General features: G+C 33.0%; 2 protein-coding genes across 2 annotated transcripts; one reads left to right on the top strand and one right to left on the bottom strand.

The window, feature by feature from the left end:
* The first annotated feature begins 1,011 nt into the window (after positions 1-1,011).
* LOC110699627 (uncharacterized protein C227.17c-like) lies at positions 1,012-7,106 on the top strand. Its single transcript, XM_021877136.1, has 3 exons — positions 1,012-1,556; positions 2,038-2,156; positions 6,593-7,106. Exons 1-3 carry the CDS (start codon positions 1,454-1,456, stop codon positions 6,704-6,706), a joined length of 336 nt encoding a protein of 111 aa, XP_021732828.1. The 5' UTR covers positions 1,012-1,453; the 3' UTR covers positions 6,707-7,106.
* A 2,018-nt stretch (positions 7,107-9,124) lies between these two features.
* LOC110699626 (GABA transporter 1-like) lies at positions 9,125-12,078 on the bottom strand. Its single transcript, XM_021877135.1, has 7 exons — positions 11,811-12,078; positions 11,436-11,666; positions 10,873-10,970; positions 10,558-10,744; positions 10,324-10,451; positions 10,002-10,238; positions 9,125-9,833 (listed from the first exon to the last, which is right to left on the bottom strand). The coding sequence occupies exons 1-7, from the start codon at positions 11,935-11,937 to the stop codon at positions 9,378-9,380; spliced, it is 1,464 nt and encodes a 487-aa protein (XP_021732827.1). The 5' UTR covers positions 11,938-12,078; the 3' UTR covers positions 9,125-9,377.
* Between the last annotated feature and the right edge of the window lie 540 nt (positions 12,079-12,618).

The following is a 12,618-nucleotide window of genomic DNA, read 5'->3' as shown; positions in this document are numbered from 1 at the left end:
TGCAAAGACACTAATTAAGGTAATGTGTTTTTTTTTCGTAGTTTGGTTTTATGTTTAATTGTCTAAACTAATTATTATATACTGTTGTAGTTTTGTCGTAATGGATGTAAGTTTCGTCACTGGAGTAGTTAGTTCGAAGTTACTGGCACAAGATCTTTAGAGTAGCTTTGGTTGATGAATCGTATTCATGTATCTTTTGAGACAATATTTGTTGATTTAACTTTTGCCGAACATTTGTATTTTGCTTAATTTGAGATAATCATAGTTATTAATTTAAGATGTTTAATATTTTATAATATCAGATTGATTATAAAATGTCATTTTTATTGAAGAAAAAAATGTCACTGTTTTGAAGAAAAAAAAATGTCATTTTATATTTATGTAAGAAAAAAAAAAAATCAAACTTGACTCACGGTAGGAAACTACTGTCAGTGTGCTAGAAATATTTAACACTTGTTTCAAAATTAGAACAAATAAAAGCCACTAAAAAAAAAAGAAAAAAAAAGAAAAAAGATTAATAACTAAATAAAATACATAAAATAAAGAAAAAGTTAAATATCAATTTGCTTTCTCATGTGCAAAGTTGTGAGATTTGATTATGGAATGTGCGGTTATCAATTTGGGGGTATGCATAAATCAGTGGCCCCCAACCTAATTCGCAAACTCCAATTGATAGAGCTAACTTCTTTTCTCATTTTTTTTTTGACTTTTGCTTCTACTTATATGTGTCAATGTGTGCATCATTAATTGGAAAAATTGTCAAAAATAATACAAATTTTAAGCGGTCCGCTAAAAACAAGTCGATCTTTTAATTATTTCTGTTAATACAAATTTTAAGGGTCATCCACTTTAAACAAATTATGACCGATTGGTGACTTGATTAATGAGTATATGGGACACGTGTCATTGTTTGATTGATTTGACAATTTAATTTGATTTTTTAATTTATTTAATATTTTAAATTTTTAATTTTTAAAAGATATAAAATTATATATATTATCATTATTAATTTTTTAAAAAACCAGCCACCTATTCCCTCCCTGCCGGCATAACGTTTCCCAACACTCACCTCTCCGACGATCTCCAGGCTCCAGCCGGCGCCCCAGCCACCTCCCCTGCACCGACAACCCTGACTCCGGCATCCCGCCTCTCCCATTACCTACCAGACTCCCACAAAAACCACTAAAAACTCATCCCCAACCCCGAAACCCCAAATCGCTCCTCCCCCACCCCTAAAATCCGAGCGACTCGGACTTGAAGGGAAATGGAAGGAAAACTCCCTTAACAAAATTTTTCCTTGCCTTTCCTCCCAAAATTTCTCCCAAAAGAAAGAAATTAATTCCATTGAACTTAAATTAGTTTCCCCTTCCCTTTTTTCCCTTTACTAATGTCATACCAAACAAATAAACAATAGATTAATTCCCTTCTTTTACTAATATCAACCAAACATTGGATGCCTACGGGTCAAATCCCGGCGATGAGTACGGAGGGGGAGGAAGCTCCACGGCGGCGGGTGTCCTGCATGCCTTGCTTCGACGCCCTCTGGTTTTGCTATTGTATTTTCTCTCTCCTCTCTTCTTCTTTCAATTTCAACTATAATTTGTCACAATTTAAATCATAATTATATTATAATTAGTTTGTTTATTCATGCAATTTGTTCTCACAATTATATTCCTGTATTTATTTTTTCACAAATTCAAGGAAATCTGGTAATTATAAGCGGAAAAGTGTTAATTTCTTGGTGTGTATTTTACTAGCATAGTTTGTATTGATTGCAACACTCTTATTGAATTATTACCAGTGCAAGTTCTATGATTTGTCTTTATATTTCTATATGATTCTCCCCCTTTTTTCTTGCTGATAATTGCTGCTATTTGTGCTAAATCTTTCTTAATTTTGTATAATATCATTCAAAATTGTTTCAGGCTTTCAGTCATATTGTAGGAGTTTGTTCTTGTAATTTTAGATAATAATCAGATTACCCACTTTTCTAATTGATCCAAATTTCTGTTTATACTTGCTTCTGTTTTTCTACAGCACCAGTTCATCAGGTGCAGCAATATTATCGGCTTGGAGTTCTCGACAATTGTTCAGGGAAGTGGAGTAATCTTGTTGATTGCTTGACTTTGAAAACTAAGAGTTCAGCTGAATTGCAGGTCTGTTTAAAAACTCTTTTGCTGATGTATTGATCAAGCTTCATCGATTCTGTCATTAAAATCATAAAACCTACCATCAATTAGTGTTCCAGTCATGTAATGTTCATCTTTTAGCTGCATTCTTCGTTTGTCAATGCTTCGTACTAGGTTTATTTCCGCTAGTTGTTGGCATGAGCCACTTTTAATCTCGCTTTATAGTTTATTTATTTAAATTATGTTTAAGGAAGGGTTGGGGAAAGGTTGAAAGTTTGTAAACAATGAGTAACAAGTAGCAAAAGAAATTTGAATTTGTTTATGATTTCTTAAATTGCTACTGTTGCTTACCGACAGTTTTAGGATGCTTATCTAGTCTCTATCTTAAAGGTATTTCACCGTTATCAATGTTGAAGCCAACTGAATTTGCTTAAAGGTTATAAAGAAAATTAGAAGTCAATTATGAAGAAGAAGATACCTTGGAATATGGAATAAAATCCACCTTATGGCGTTCTCGAATTCATATATGGGATTGGTTGGCTGGGAATGATCATAGCTTTTTAACAAAGGATAGATTATAGAACAGTCTTCAGGGAATCAGGGTAGTTCTATTTAGGATCGCTGTAAAGGTGTATTGATGATCAACTAAAGCTGGTTGTTATGGTCTCCCTTTGTATATAAATAGTCTCTGAGTCTGCCCTTCCTAGAAGGTGAGGCTCGTTGAGATACTGACTCTGTTGTGTGGTAATCTAATTAAATAATCTATTATGCCCCTATTCCAGCGCAGCAGAAGCTCTTCTAAGAATAGCTTTGATATTGCTGTATTTATTCATCATGCTGGTGTATAAGAAATTCTATTGGAAGTGCAACAGAAGATCTAAAGTGCCATGCATGATGCATTATGGGGCAATTGTTGCTCTCCATGTGTATTAAGTCTGGACTATGAAGTTAATATGACTTGGATAGTCATAAGATTATTCTCATTATAAAGACGAAGATATTGGAAACTAGAGAAACATATAGAATAATTAGAATTTGCTGAAATAGCATGGCTAGAATGCCCCACCTAGGGTTTCAATTATGTTGTAAACGGTATATGAGGAAATGAAAACTTAGATACGTCTGTGTCAGTCTTGATAGATAACCTTCTGAACTTGGCAAAACTTTTTTCTTCACCCTCTTACAGCTTGTTTGGATGGAGGGAAATGGAGGGAAGGGAAGGGGAGGGAAAGGAAGAGATGAGTTTTCCTCCATTTGGACAGCAAAAATGGGAGGTGAGGGAATTGGGAGGAAGAGAAATGGAAGGAAATTATTTCCTTCCACAATTAAGAAACAAATCTTTCCAAATTAGAGAAGATTTGGAAGGAAAACTTGTTTTTATTTTCTCCAGCACATACTGTTCGTTTGTCACCTCTACCACAAGCCGTCATCTTCCGCCACATCATTCGCCATATCCGAACTTTTCTTCTTCTTTTTAAAAATTCAATCATAAGAAATTTTGTTCTCCAAAATCGATTTTAACGTATAAAAAATTCTAATGTTGAGATACATAATTTCTGGTTTTGATTTACAAAAATCGATTTTTCATGAAATCTGATTTTTATTTTCACGAATCAAGTTTCAGAAAATTGATTATGATCTTCAAAAATCGTTTTTCTGGAAAAAAAAAGGTTTTGATATTCGGAAATCAATTTTCAGAAAATACGGTCTTCTTTTTCTAAAACCAACATTCAGAATTTTTTTTGTTGAAAATCAAATTTCAGAAATTTTGGTTTTAATTTGCAAAAATCTATTTTCAGAAAATTTCGTTTTGGAAAATCGACAAGGAAGAAAATTTGCTTTCCAAAATTTTTTATTTTGGAAAATTTATATGAAAGAATTTTATATTTTCCATAATTTTATATTTTCAAATTTTGATATGTGAATTATTGATTTTGAAAAATTGAGTCAATTCATATTATCACAAGAACAAACACATTAATTCAGCAATGGGTAAAATTCACAAGAACAAGCAAATTCCCTCACTCTCTCTTCCTTCATTTTCTCTGTTATCCAAATGAGGGATTTGGTTTTTTTTTTTCACCCCTCCCCTTCATCTTCCTTCCCCTCCCTTTCCTTCCAAAAATTCTATCCAAATACAGTGTTAGTTCTTCCTAGACAGTTTACATGCAAGTGTATCTCAGTAAACCCATGTGCAAATGTGCTAGTACTCTATCCCAAATAACATTCAATTTTCTTGCCAATATGTTGGATTAACTGCTTAAGTCAGACGACTGCCTTCTTCAATAGAAGCTTTCACATAAGGTACTAATGCTATTATGGAAATACCCTCCCTTATGTAGCCAAGTAATCAAAGCATGTGTAGTTATAGAGAGTTTTCTGGCAAGTTTTTCCTGCATTCTACCTAATTATCCTATTATGTGGATCAATTGGTACTCGCAGAATAGATCATGTACTAATATAGAAGCATTGAAAAGTTATGAACACAATCTAGCGCAAGCTTTATAATTATTTGCTTTTGGATCTTGTTTGTCAGAGATATTTTTGGCTCTGTTTTATTCGATTAATCTTGTCACTTATCTAATATGAACTTATATGATCATATTTTGTCTGAAAGAAGTTACTCTGTTTTTTATTGGTGTTTCTGGTTTGAAACATTGAAATTTGCACGTTTTCCAATGCACATTTTTGACTATTAATCTATTAAATTACTCATTAAGAGTTTAAGATGAATCAAACATGACCTCCACATAATTATGTTTTTTTCTTTTTTTCCCTTATATATTGGGAATGATTTAGAAGGTTTTGTCAAATTATGTATAGTTTAGATAGACTTATTTGTGTGTGAAATTATCTGAAAAATCTTATTTTGCCTCAATTTATTTAAATTTAATGAACTTACTTGAACTTAATTTGTCTAAAATAACTCAAAGTAAGTCCAACAGAACTAGGCCATAGTTGGGTAAAAGGAAAAATGAACTTTTCTCCTCCTAGTCCGATGAGCTAATCAAAGTCTCCAATTGAGCACCACCAGACTGAAGCCTTTCTTGTCATTATTTATTTACTTATTATTTTATTTTAAAATTCATTTCTGGTGCTCATCAGATATTTAGTTATTTTCAGGTAGAAACTTGATTCTATTTCTCAATTTGGAAGTTCTTGTAGTGTCAACCGCCTTTTCAACAAAGTCTGCATTTGTGCTCAAAATATCATCTAACCAAATGCTTATCTCATGAATTTAATGGGTAAGAAAGAGAAAACAAAACAATGTTGGAAAGACAACAGTCTTTTAAATTCTGCATTTGGTGAAAGTAACATGTTCGATTTGGCTATAATCTGTTGTTGGTTGGCATTAACCAGCTGATTCAAAGAAATTGCAAGCCTACACAATCATTATTAAAATCCTAAATATTCTAGAAGCTTTCCCTCTTAGTGAATGTGTATGGGCATTTTGCCTCGTTTTGGTTGACTAGATTTGTGCTATTTGTCTTTACCTGTTATCTTCATTGTCTTGTTGATGGAAGTTGTTTCTATTATTTGCCCTTGTGAAGATTCATTTACATTAACTTAAGAAAATTTGGTCAAACAAAGCTTTCCTTCTCTTGGGGTGCTTGTTGAACTTGATTTTGCCTAAGGTAAGGCCTTTAGGCCCTTCAAGGAATTTCAATACTATTTTATAGTCAGATTTGCCACCAATGTTCTGTACTTTAAACACAATTTTTTGAATAAACTTTTTGCCAATTGATTCAAATCTAGCGAGGGAAGGACTGATAGCCTGCTCAACACCTTTTCTCAATGAAGTGATGAACAACTTACCAATTGTATGCAGCCTTTTTCCTAATTAGTATTCATGGTGGTGAGGCTGTTTTCAATGGATATGCATCAAACAATCTGCATAGACAAAGGGGAAGATAGAGAAATATAAGGAAAAATGGAACAAGATTTTGGTTAAAATCTTAAAGGAAGTTTAGTGGTTAGAGCATTAGGATCTAATGGGTTTCAAATTTCATATTTTGAGATCATAAATGGATTTTAGAGGTTAGAATATCGGGATCTAATTGGTCTCAAATTTCATGTTTTGAGATCATACAGTTGCCTTGTGGACTATGGTTCTGCTTCCCTTCTTATTTGGTTTTAGAGCTGCAGGTGCAAAGATCTAGGTTATGGTCTTAACACCCGATTTTTTTTTTCTGATAAACTTATTGGCTGTTATTTGAGCTTATTTCTAGTAGTGAGATGACCGTGGTATTCGTTATTTGTACTTCAAGGTGAACAAGGCCCTAGCTACTGTTATTTTTTTTCCTTGGACGAAATGTTGTCTACTGTTTAGTAAGAGATTCAGTGAGTTATTGATTTCCTGCTTGTATAAGGTGCTCGTCTCCCCCCTCCTGCTGTATTTATGCATGGTATGATTTCTACTCAGTTTGTGATTGAGACCTGAGCAGTGTATCTGTTGAGTGCAGGAAATTTTGGAAACACGTGAGAAAGAAAAGCAGCACATTTGGTCTTTTAGGACACCAGAAGAATCAGCTGCTAAATGGCAACAGTGGTACGGACAGTTAGATGTACCAGAGTAACTACTTCCTACGAGTTGCACTTTTTCAGAGGACACCCTCAATTACTAGTTCATTTCAGTGATTTAACGAGAGATCCATATCAAAGTGGAGACTCTAACCTTTTACAAGCTATTTTTCTATTTTTTACCAATATATTACAGAATTTTCAATTCCAATTAGGATTGAATTCTACTATTAGCAAAGCTATTGAATCAGAGGGTATTATACATTGGAACCAGCATGTGCTACTTGGACATATGAGGTAACCAAACTTATTGACTTCAATAGGAACACAGGAACACCTTGTCATGTGTTGCTGATAATTTCATCGTCGGAGGTCGTAACTTTTGCTTGAACTCATCATAAGAAATCAATCATCTTTGTCTTCATTTATGAAATAAGATAACATACAATTGCTTAATTGATACTCGTAGTAAATTAATGTAAAAATTGTTCCTGTTGATTGTGTTGAAGAATACTCCTAATAACCCTAAAACTAATGTAAAAACTACTCTTGTGGTAGTGCTTGCCTTATTATACTCTCCTAATCATCTTGCATCTTAATTTTTTTCCCCAAAAAAACCAATTTTACCTAATGTCCTAATATCATTAGCACAACTAGTACAGACTATTTACTGACAACATGAAAATGAACATCGTCAAAAGTTACATTGTATAGGTTGTTCACCCTTACTATTGCGACTTGCAAGTATCATAATGCAGAAACATTTCTCTTCTTCAAATCCAAAATCACAAGTTGATGTGGGGACATCTAGATCCAACAAGAAAGTTGAATTTGTTGGGTTAGTGTGGCCCAAATTTCATAGCCCAACTTGTTACATCTTAAGGTGTTCAATTTTTTTTAGAAAATTCTCATATATTGAGAAATTGATGGAGAATTGTGGAATAATATAGAAATAGTGAATGATCACGATGACTCTAGATTTATGTAGAGAAGTTAAAGAGCATGTGTGTAGAATTTTCCACACACTTCTTCCACCTCCATACATCAATAAATAATCTGATACATAATATACACTTTATGAGTGTCCCTCCATACATTATTTATGCTTAGAGAGAATTTACCAATAAATGTCCGCTCTCTAAGATATCATGATCGGAGTTTCAATGAGTTCCTATAGTGAGAGTTCTGTTGTAATACTCACCCTTTCAAGAGTTATTGTACTCTCCTATTTTCATATAGTGGATTATTTTTCGGCGCTTGTCGTTCGTGAGTTTTTTTTATAATTTTTTCACGTTAAATATTGTGTGTCCATTTTTACTACTTGTCTTGCCTATATTTTTCTCTTAATTATTTATCAATCTCTACATTTTTAATTTACTTTTGTCATGCACTCACCAACAACCCTAACAGAATTTAGTATGTATTAGATAAATCTAAAACATTATTAACTCTTTGTTTACGCTGTAAAAGACTTGATGTCTACAGTGAGATGGAGAGTGTCATCTTTAAAGATAGCTCCCTCACGTATTTGTATGCCGTTGAATGCTATAATAACCAGTGGATTTAAGGTGACTTTACAGACGCATTCGAACAAAGTTAATGATTTCCAGGTTGTTGTCTAAGGGACATGATATGTCAATTTCACGCAAATTAGATAATTTCTCAACACCTTAATCAGAAATATCAAATTTTGAATTGAAGAGAACGATATTTATCAAATTTTGAATTGAAGAGAACGATATTTTTTGTTTTTGATTGAATTTCTTGCAATAAAATACACAAATCAATAAGACTTAAAGTTGAAAAAAATAGTTCAACATTAACCTCTTGTTCCCCTATTAAGTCAACTCTATTAAGTGAGAACTTGTTATATACACCCGGGTGGACCGTACACTCATGAGTATTTTGTTCTCAGATTGTTTTTTATTTAATCATCAAATGAAAAGCAAACACTAACCTTGAATTACTTGGGTGTACGTACACCCGAGTGTATATAACAAATTCTACTATTAAGTTCAACATTAACCTCTTGGCCTTTTATAAAATCTTTTTAGATATAAAATCTTCAATGAGTTGCCCTACTATAAAATCTTTTAGATATAGAATCTTCAATGAGTTGCCATTCTATAAAATCTTTAGATATAAAAGATTCAATGAGTTGCCCTTCTATAAAATCTTTTTTCATACTATGTAGGTTCAACAAGTGACAAAGATGATTGATTAATGACAATAATTTATAAGAATTTTATACAAAATGCTGATTTTTGTTTATCTATTTATTCATTTTTATGCAATCTCTTCAATCGGTTATCTTAATTCGATGAAAACATGTTTGATGGAATTCACCTTGTCCGATGACTTATCAGTTGTTAGGGCACAAGAATAGAACATTAAGGGAGACGTTTTTATCATACATCACATAAATGGTTTTTTCTAAAAATGAGTTTTCAATCTTTTTCCAAAAATTCATCAGGTTTTTTCCAAAAATAAATTTGTTAATCTTATTCTAAAAATTAATTTTCAATCTTATGTAATAGAGTACATAGGATACATACAATATACCTAATCATTTTTCCTGTTTAATCCCATTGTCTAGGCTATCAATGAAAGAATTTAGTAAATATACACTTTACAGTATACTATTATATTCTATGTTTATACTCTAGGACTATGATCATGGAATTGCCATCCATGCTTAGCTTCAATGAACTTATTGAAGAAATAGGATTATGTATTTTCAGCCAAGTAACTTGATAATGAATTCCAAGCACTGTTTGCCACTGAAGGCAGCCTCAAAGAATCAGAAAGACGATCCAAGGATTGCACGGCATTAGAATCAAGAACTATCTGCCTGGTTGCTGCAAAGACTCCGATTACCATAATTAACGAGAAAACACATGCAAGGATGAGATTCAACCAAAAAATGCAACTTCTTTTGGATGGTTTAAATGTCAAGTTGAAGAAGATGACAGGCAGGATAAAATCGAGGGGTACAAAGCCAAATGCTCCGATGAGTGCATTGACATCGCCAAAAAATGGCAGCAAGCCGGCTATGGTAGTGGCTATCATCACGGAGATGGACCTTGAGATTACTCTTGATGTCACATTGCGAAGGGAAAATGGTTTACACGTTGGATCAACAAACATTTTCTCTAGAAGTATGTTAGCTGGTTGCAAGTACACCTGTTTGAAGCAGGAAACTAATTAGTTTAAGATGTAACTTTGATATATAGGAAATCACTTCTAGGAAAAAAGTCTTTTCTCTTCACCTAAAAAAAAAACTCTTTCTAAGTTGAAACGAACGAATGCTAATAAGATCATGACTTTATAAGAGAGATGTTATGTAATTACCCCAGAAACAGCGGATACTTGTAGGATAATGAAGCTGATTGTCGTAATAAGAAACCATTTAGGCACCAAAACATTGCCATTGTTGTCGATGAAATTGTCAATTAAGAAACTTTTAGTACCATTACCAAAGGCCCAATACCCTGAGGCTGCAACACTGAAGAAAGTTAAGATCACCACTGTGTAACAAAGACTTAGCCCCTTGAACATCTTCCCCTTCACTGGTGCTGCTATAGTTGCCTGTAAGATGTAAAATATTTGGTTAGATACTTACAGACATTACAGTCATCGTGTCTTTGATTTCAAATATAGAAGAGGAACAAACCTGAATTTCGGGGATGATTCCATTCCCAAATGACGCAGCAATCATGGTAATTGCTGTGAAAGATCCAAATATCTTGTTTTCGGTACTCCCAACTATTGAGTAGTCTTTTGGTTCAGGCGACGAATTCCCTGCAAACACATCATAATTCATTAACCACTAATGCTAGGATTAAATCCTCAGATTTTTGAGCATATACTCATCTATAGTTGAACTGTAGGATGATTATTATTGTACCTATGTAAATGGCACCAGCTGCAGCAAATGCACTGTAGGAAAGGCATAAAACTAGAGAAACTAGGTTGATGTGTCTTAACGAGTGGAACGAAGGTACTTGAGCCACCAATAGTACTGCACCTCCATACATCATCACAAATTGATAGACTTCCACTTCGCCGTTTGGCCATATCAGAGAGTAAATTGTCTGCAGATAGGCAAAACTAACAGCATTAGTTCTCTGAACTCTGTAGTAGTAATACATCATTGTTTTTTCAAGCACATTAGAAATCAAGTGAAGAGAACAAAGCCGTAGTTATACGGAATAGCAATGACCTTCATGCATTGTCCACCAAGTATGATCAAGCTAACCACAGAGCCGTAGCAAACAGCAAGCTGGAGCGGCCCCACGAAATATCGACCCCATGCCTTTCCTGTTATAGTACTTGGTACATTAGATTCGATAACAAAACCTCAGCATATAAAGTCTCAGAAAATATTGATGCAGAGGTGATAAACAGAGGATTACACTAGCTAGTTGCTCTACTTTCTTCACATACTTTTAACTTTTGTCAAATTCATAGTATATGTTCAAAGACCATATTTACACATTAATTCTAAGTTTATTACTGCTATTATTTACGGAGTAGTATTTTTACTATTATGTGCTAGTAATATATATATGTTACTTGTTTGTGCTAAGAACAAGTCAAGACAGGAATGCTTTTATGAAAATAAAATTGGATTTCCTACTTCAAATATTTTTTAACGCGAAATTATATTTTTCTAGATCTGCCACTAGTCTATATCAAACTATCATCAATATAAAACAGATTAATTATTAATATCGAAATCCACCATAAATCAGGAAATTTCAGGTGTAGGGGTGTTAGTCTTACCAAGAATATGCTCAGCAATGTCTTGAAATCGAAGAAATCGGAGACCCTTAGATGCATAATGCTCCAGAACCAAAGATAACAAATTGTAAGTGTAAAAAGTAACAAGAGCTCCAACAATAAGATACATCATTCCTTTGTTCCATCCAAGTAAGCAAACAGCATAAGGCAAGTTTAGAAGAGGTGGAGCTACTATTGATGTTGTTAAATGGTATCCACAGTGTAGCCATGTTCCTGTTATATTTCACAAGATACAGCATGAAAAAATATATTCATCAGTATATCGATACATATCGACCTGTTAAAACTGACTCATATCTGATTACCAGAGAATAACAATGACTCGGCAACAAAAAAAGATGATAGAGTTGTAATTACCATGAGATTGCATATCATAAAGAGAAGAAGCATCAACATCATCAATTTCTTTGTTGGGAAGAAGAGGAACCACTAAAGATTCTACTTCTTTACAAGTTTTTGTTGTTGGAACACTTTCACTACCCATTTCTTTACTTTTTTTTTTTATATATTTTTTCTCTCAATTATTTTAGATGATCTTATTTTTGTGTTCTTTCACACTTTACTTGCAATGGGAACCCATCTTTTTTTGGCTTTCCTTTTATATGAGTTTGAAGTTATTTGGATTTTGGACGCAATGATAAGTAGTCATTAAGTCAACAACTAACCTATCTTCCACGAACTCACGCAGCAAACACGCGGGGAAATTAAAATTAGATATATATAAATACGAGTAATATTAAATGAAATAAATATAAATATCTGTAATAAATTAAAGGCCCCACTTTGAATTTATCTGGATTAAACAATGAAGAAAAGTCAGATTATGTATTCTTGACCAAAAAGAGTTTATATAACGAGCAAAACTAAAAATTGAAAAAAAATTAAGGGATTGTAAAAAAAAATTTCATTTAACTTTTTAAGAAGGCCAATTATAGACACCAAAATACCAAATGACCTAATTCTTAATATTTTAAGCAATGTAATCTTAATATTTTAAAGTTTTATTAAAAATAGGGTTGTAAATGAGCCAATATCTCCCGAATTACTTGGTTAAAGTTCAGTTTAAACTCGTTCCATTCTCTTACAGAGTATGATATTCGTCTTTATTATGGAAATTTGTTCATTACAACTTCTACATTGAATTGGTATATTATAATGTTCGATA

The sequence above is a fragment of the Chenopodium quinoa genome, unplaced genomic scaffold (genome assembly GCF_001683475.1).
Source record: "Chenopodium quinoa cultivar QQ74 unplaced genomic scaffold, ASM168347v1, whole genome shotgun sequence".
Taxonomy (NCBI): Eukaryota; Viridiplantae; Streptophyta; class Magnoliopsida; order Caryophyllales; family Amaranthaceae; genus Chenopodium; species Chenopodium quinoa.
The sequence above is the reverse complement of the archived record's forward strand: the minus strand, read 5'-3'. Positions and strand labels throughout refer to the sequence as shown.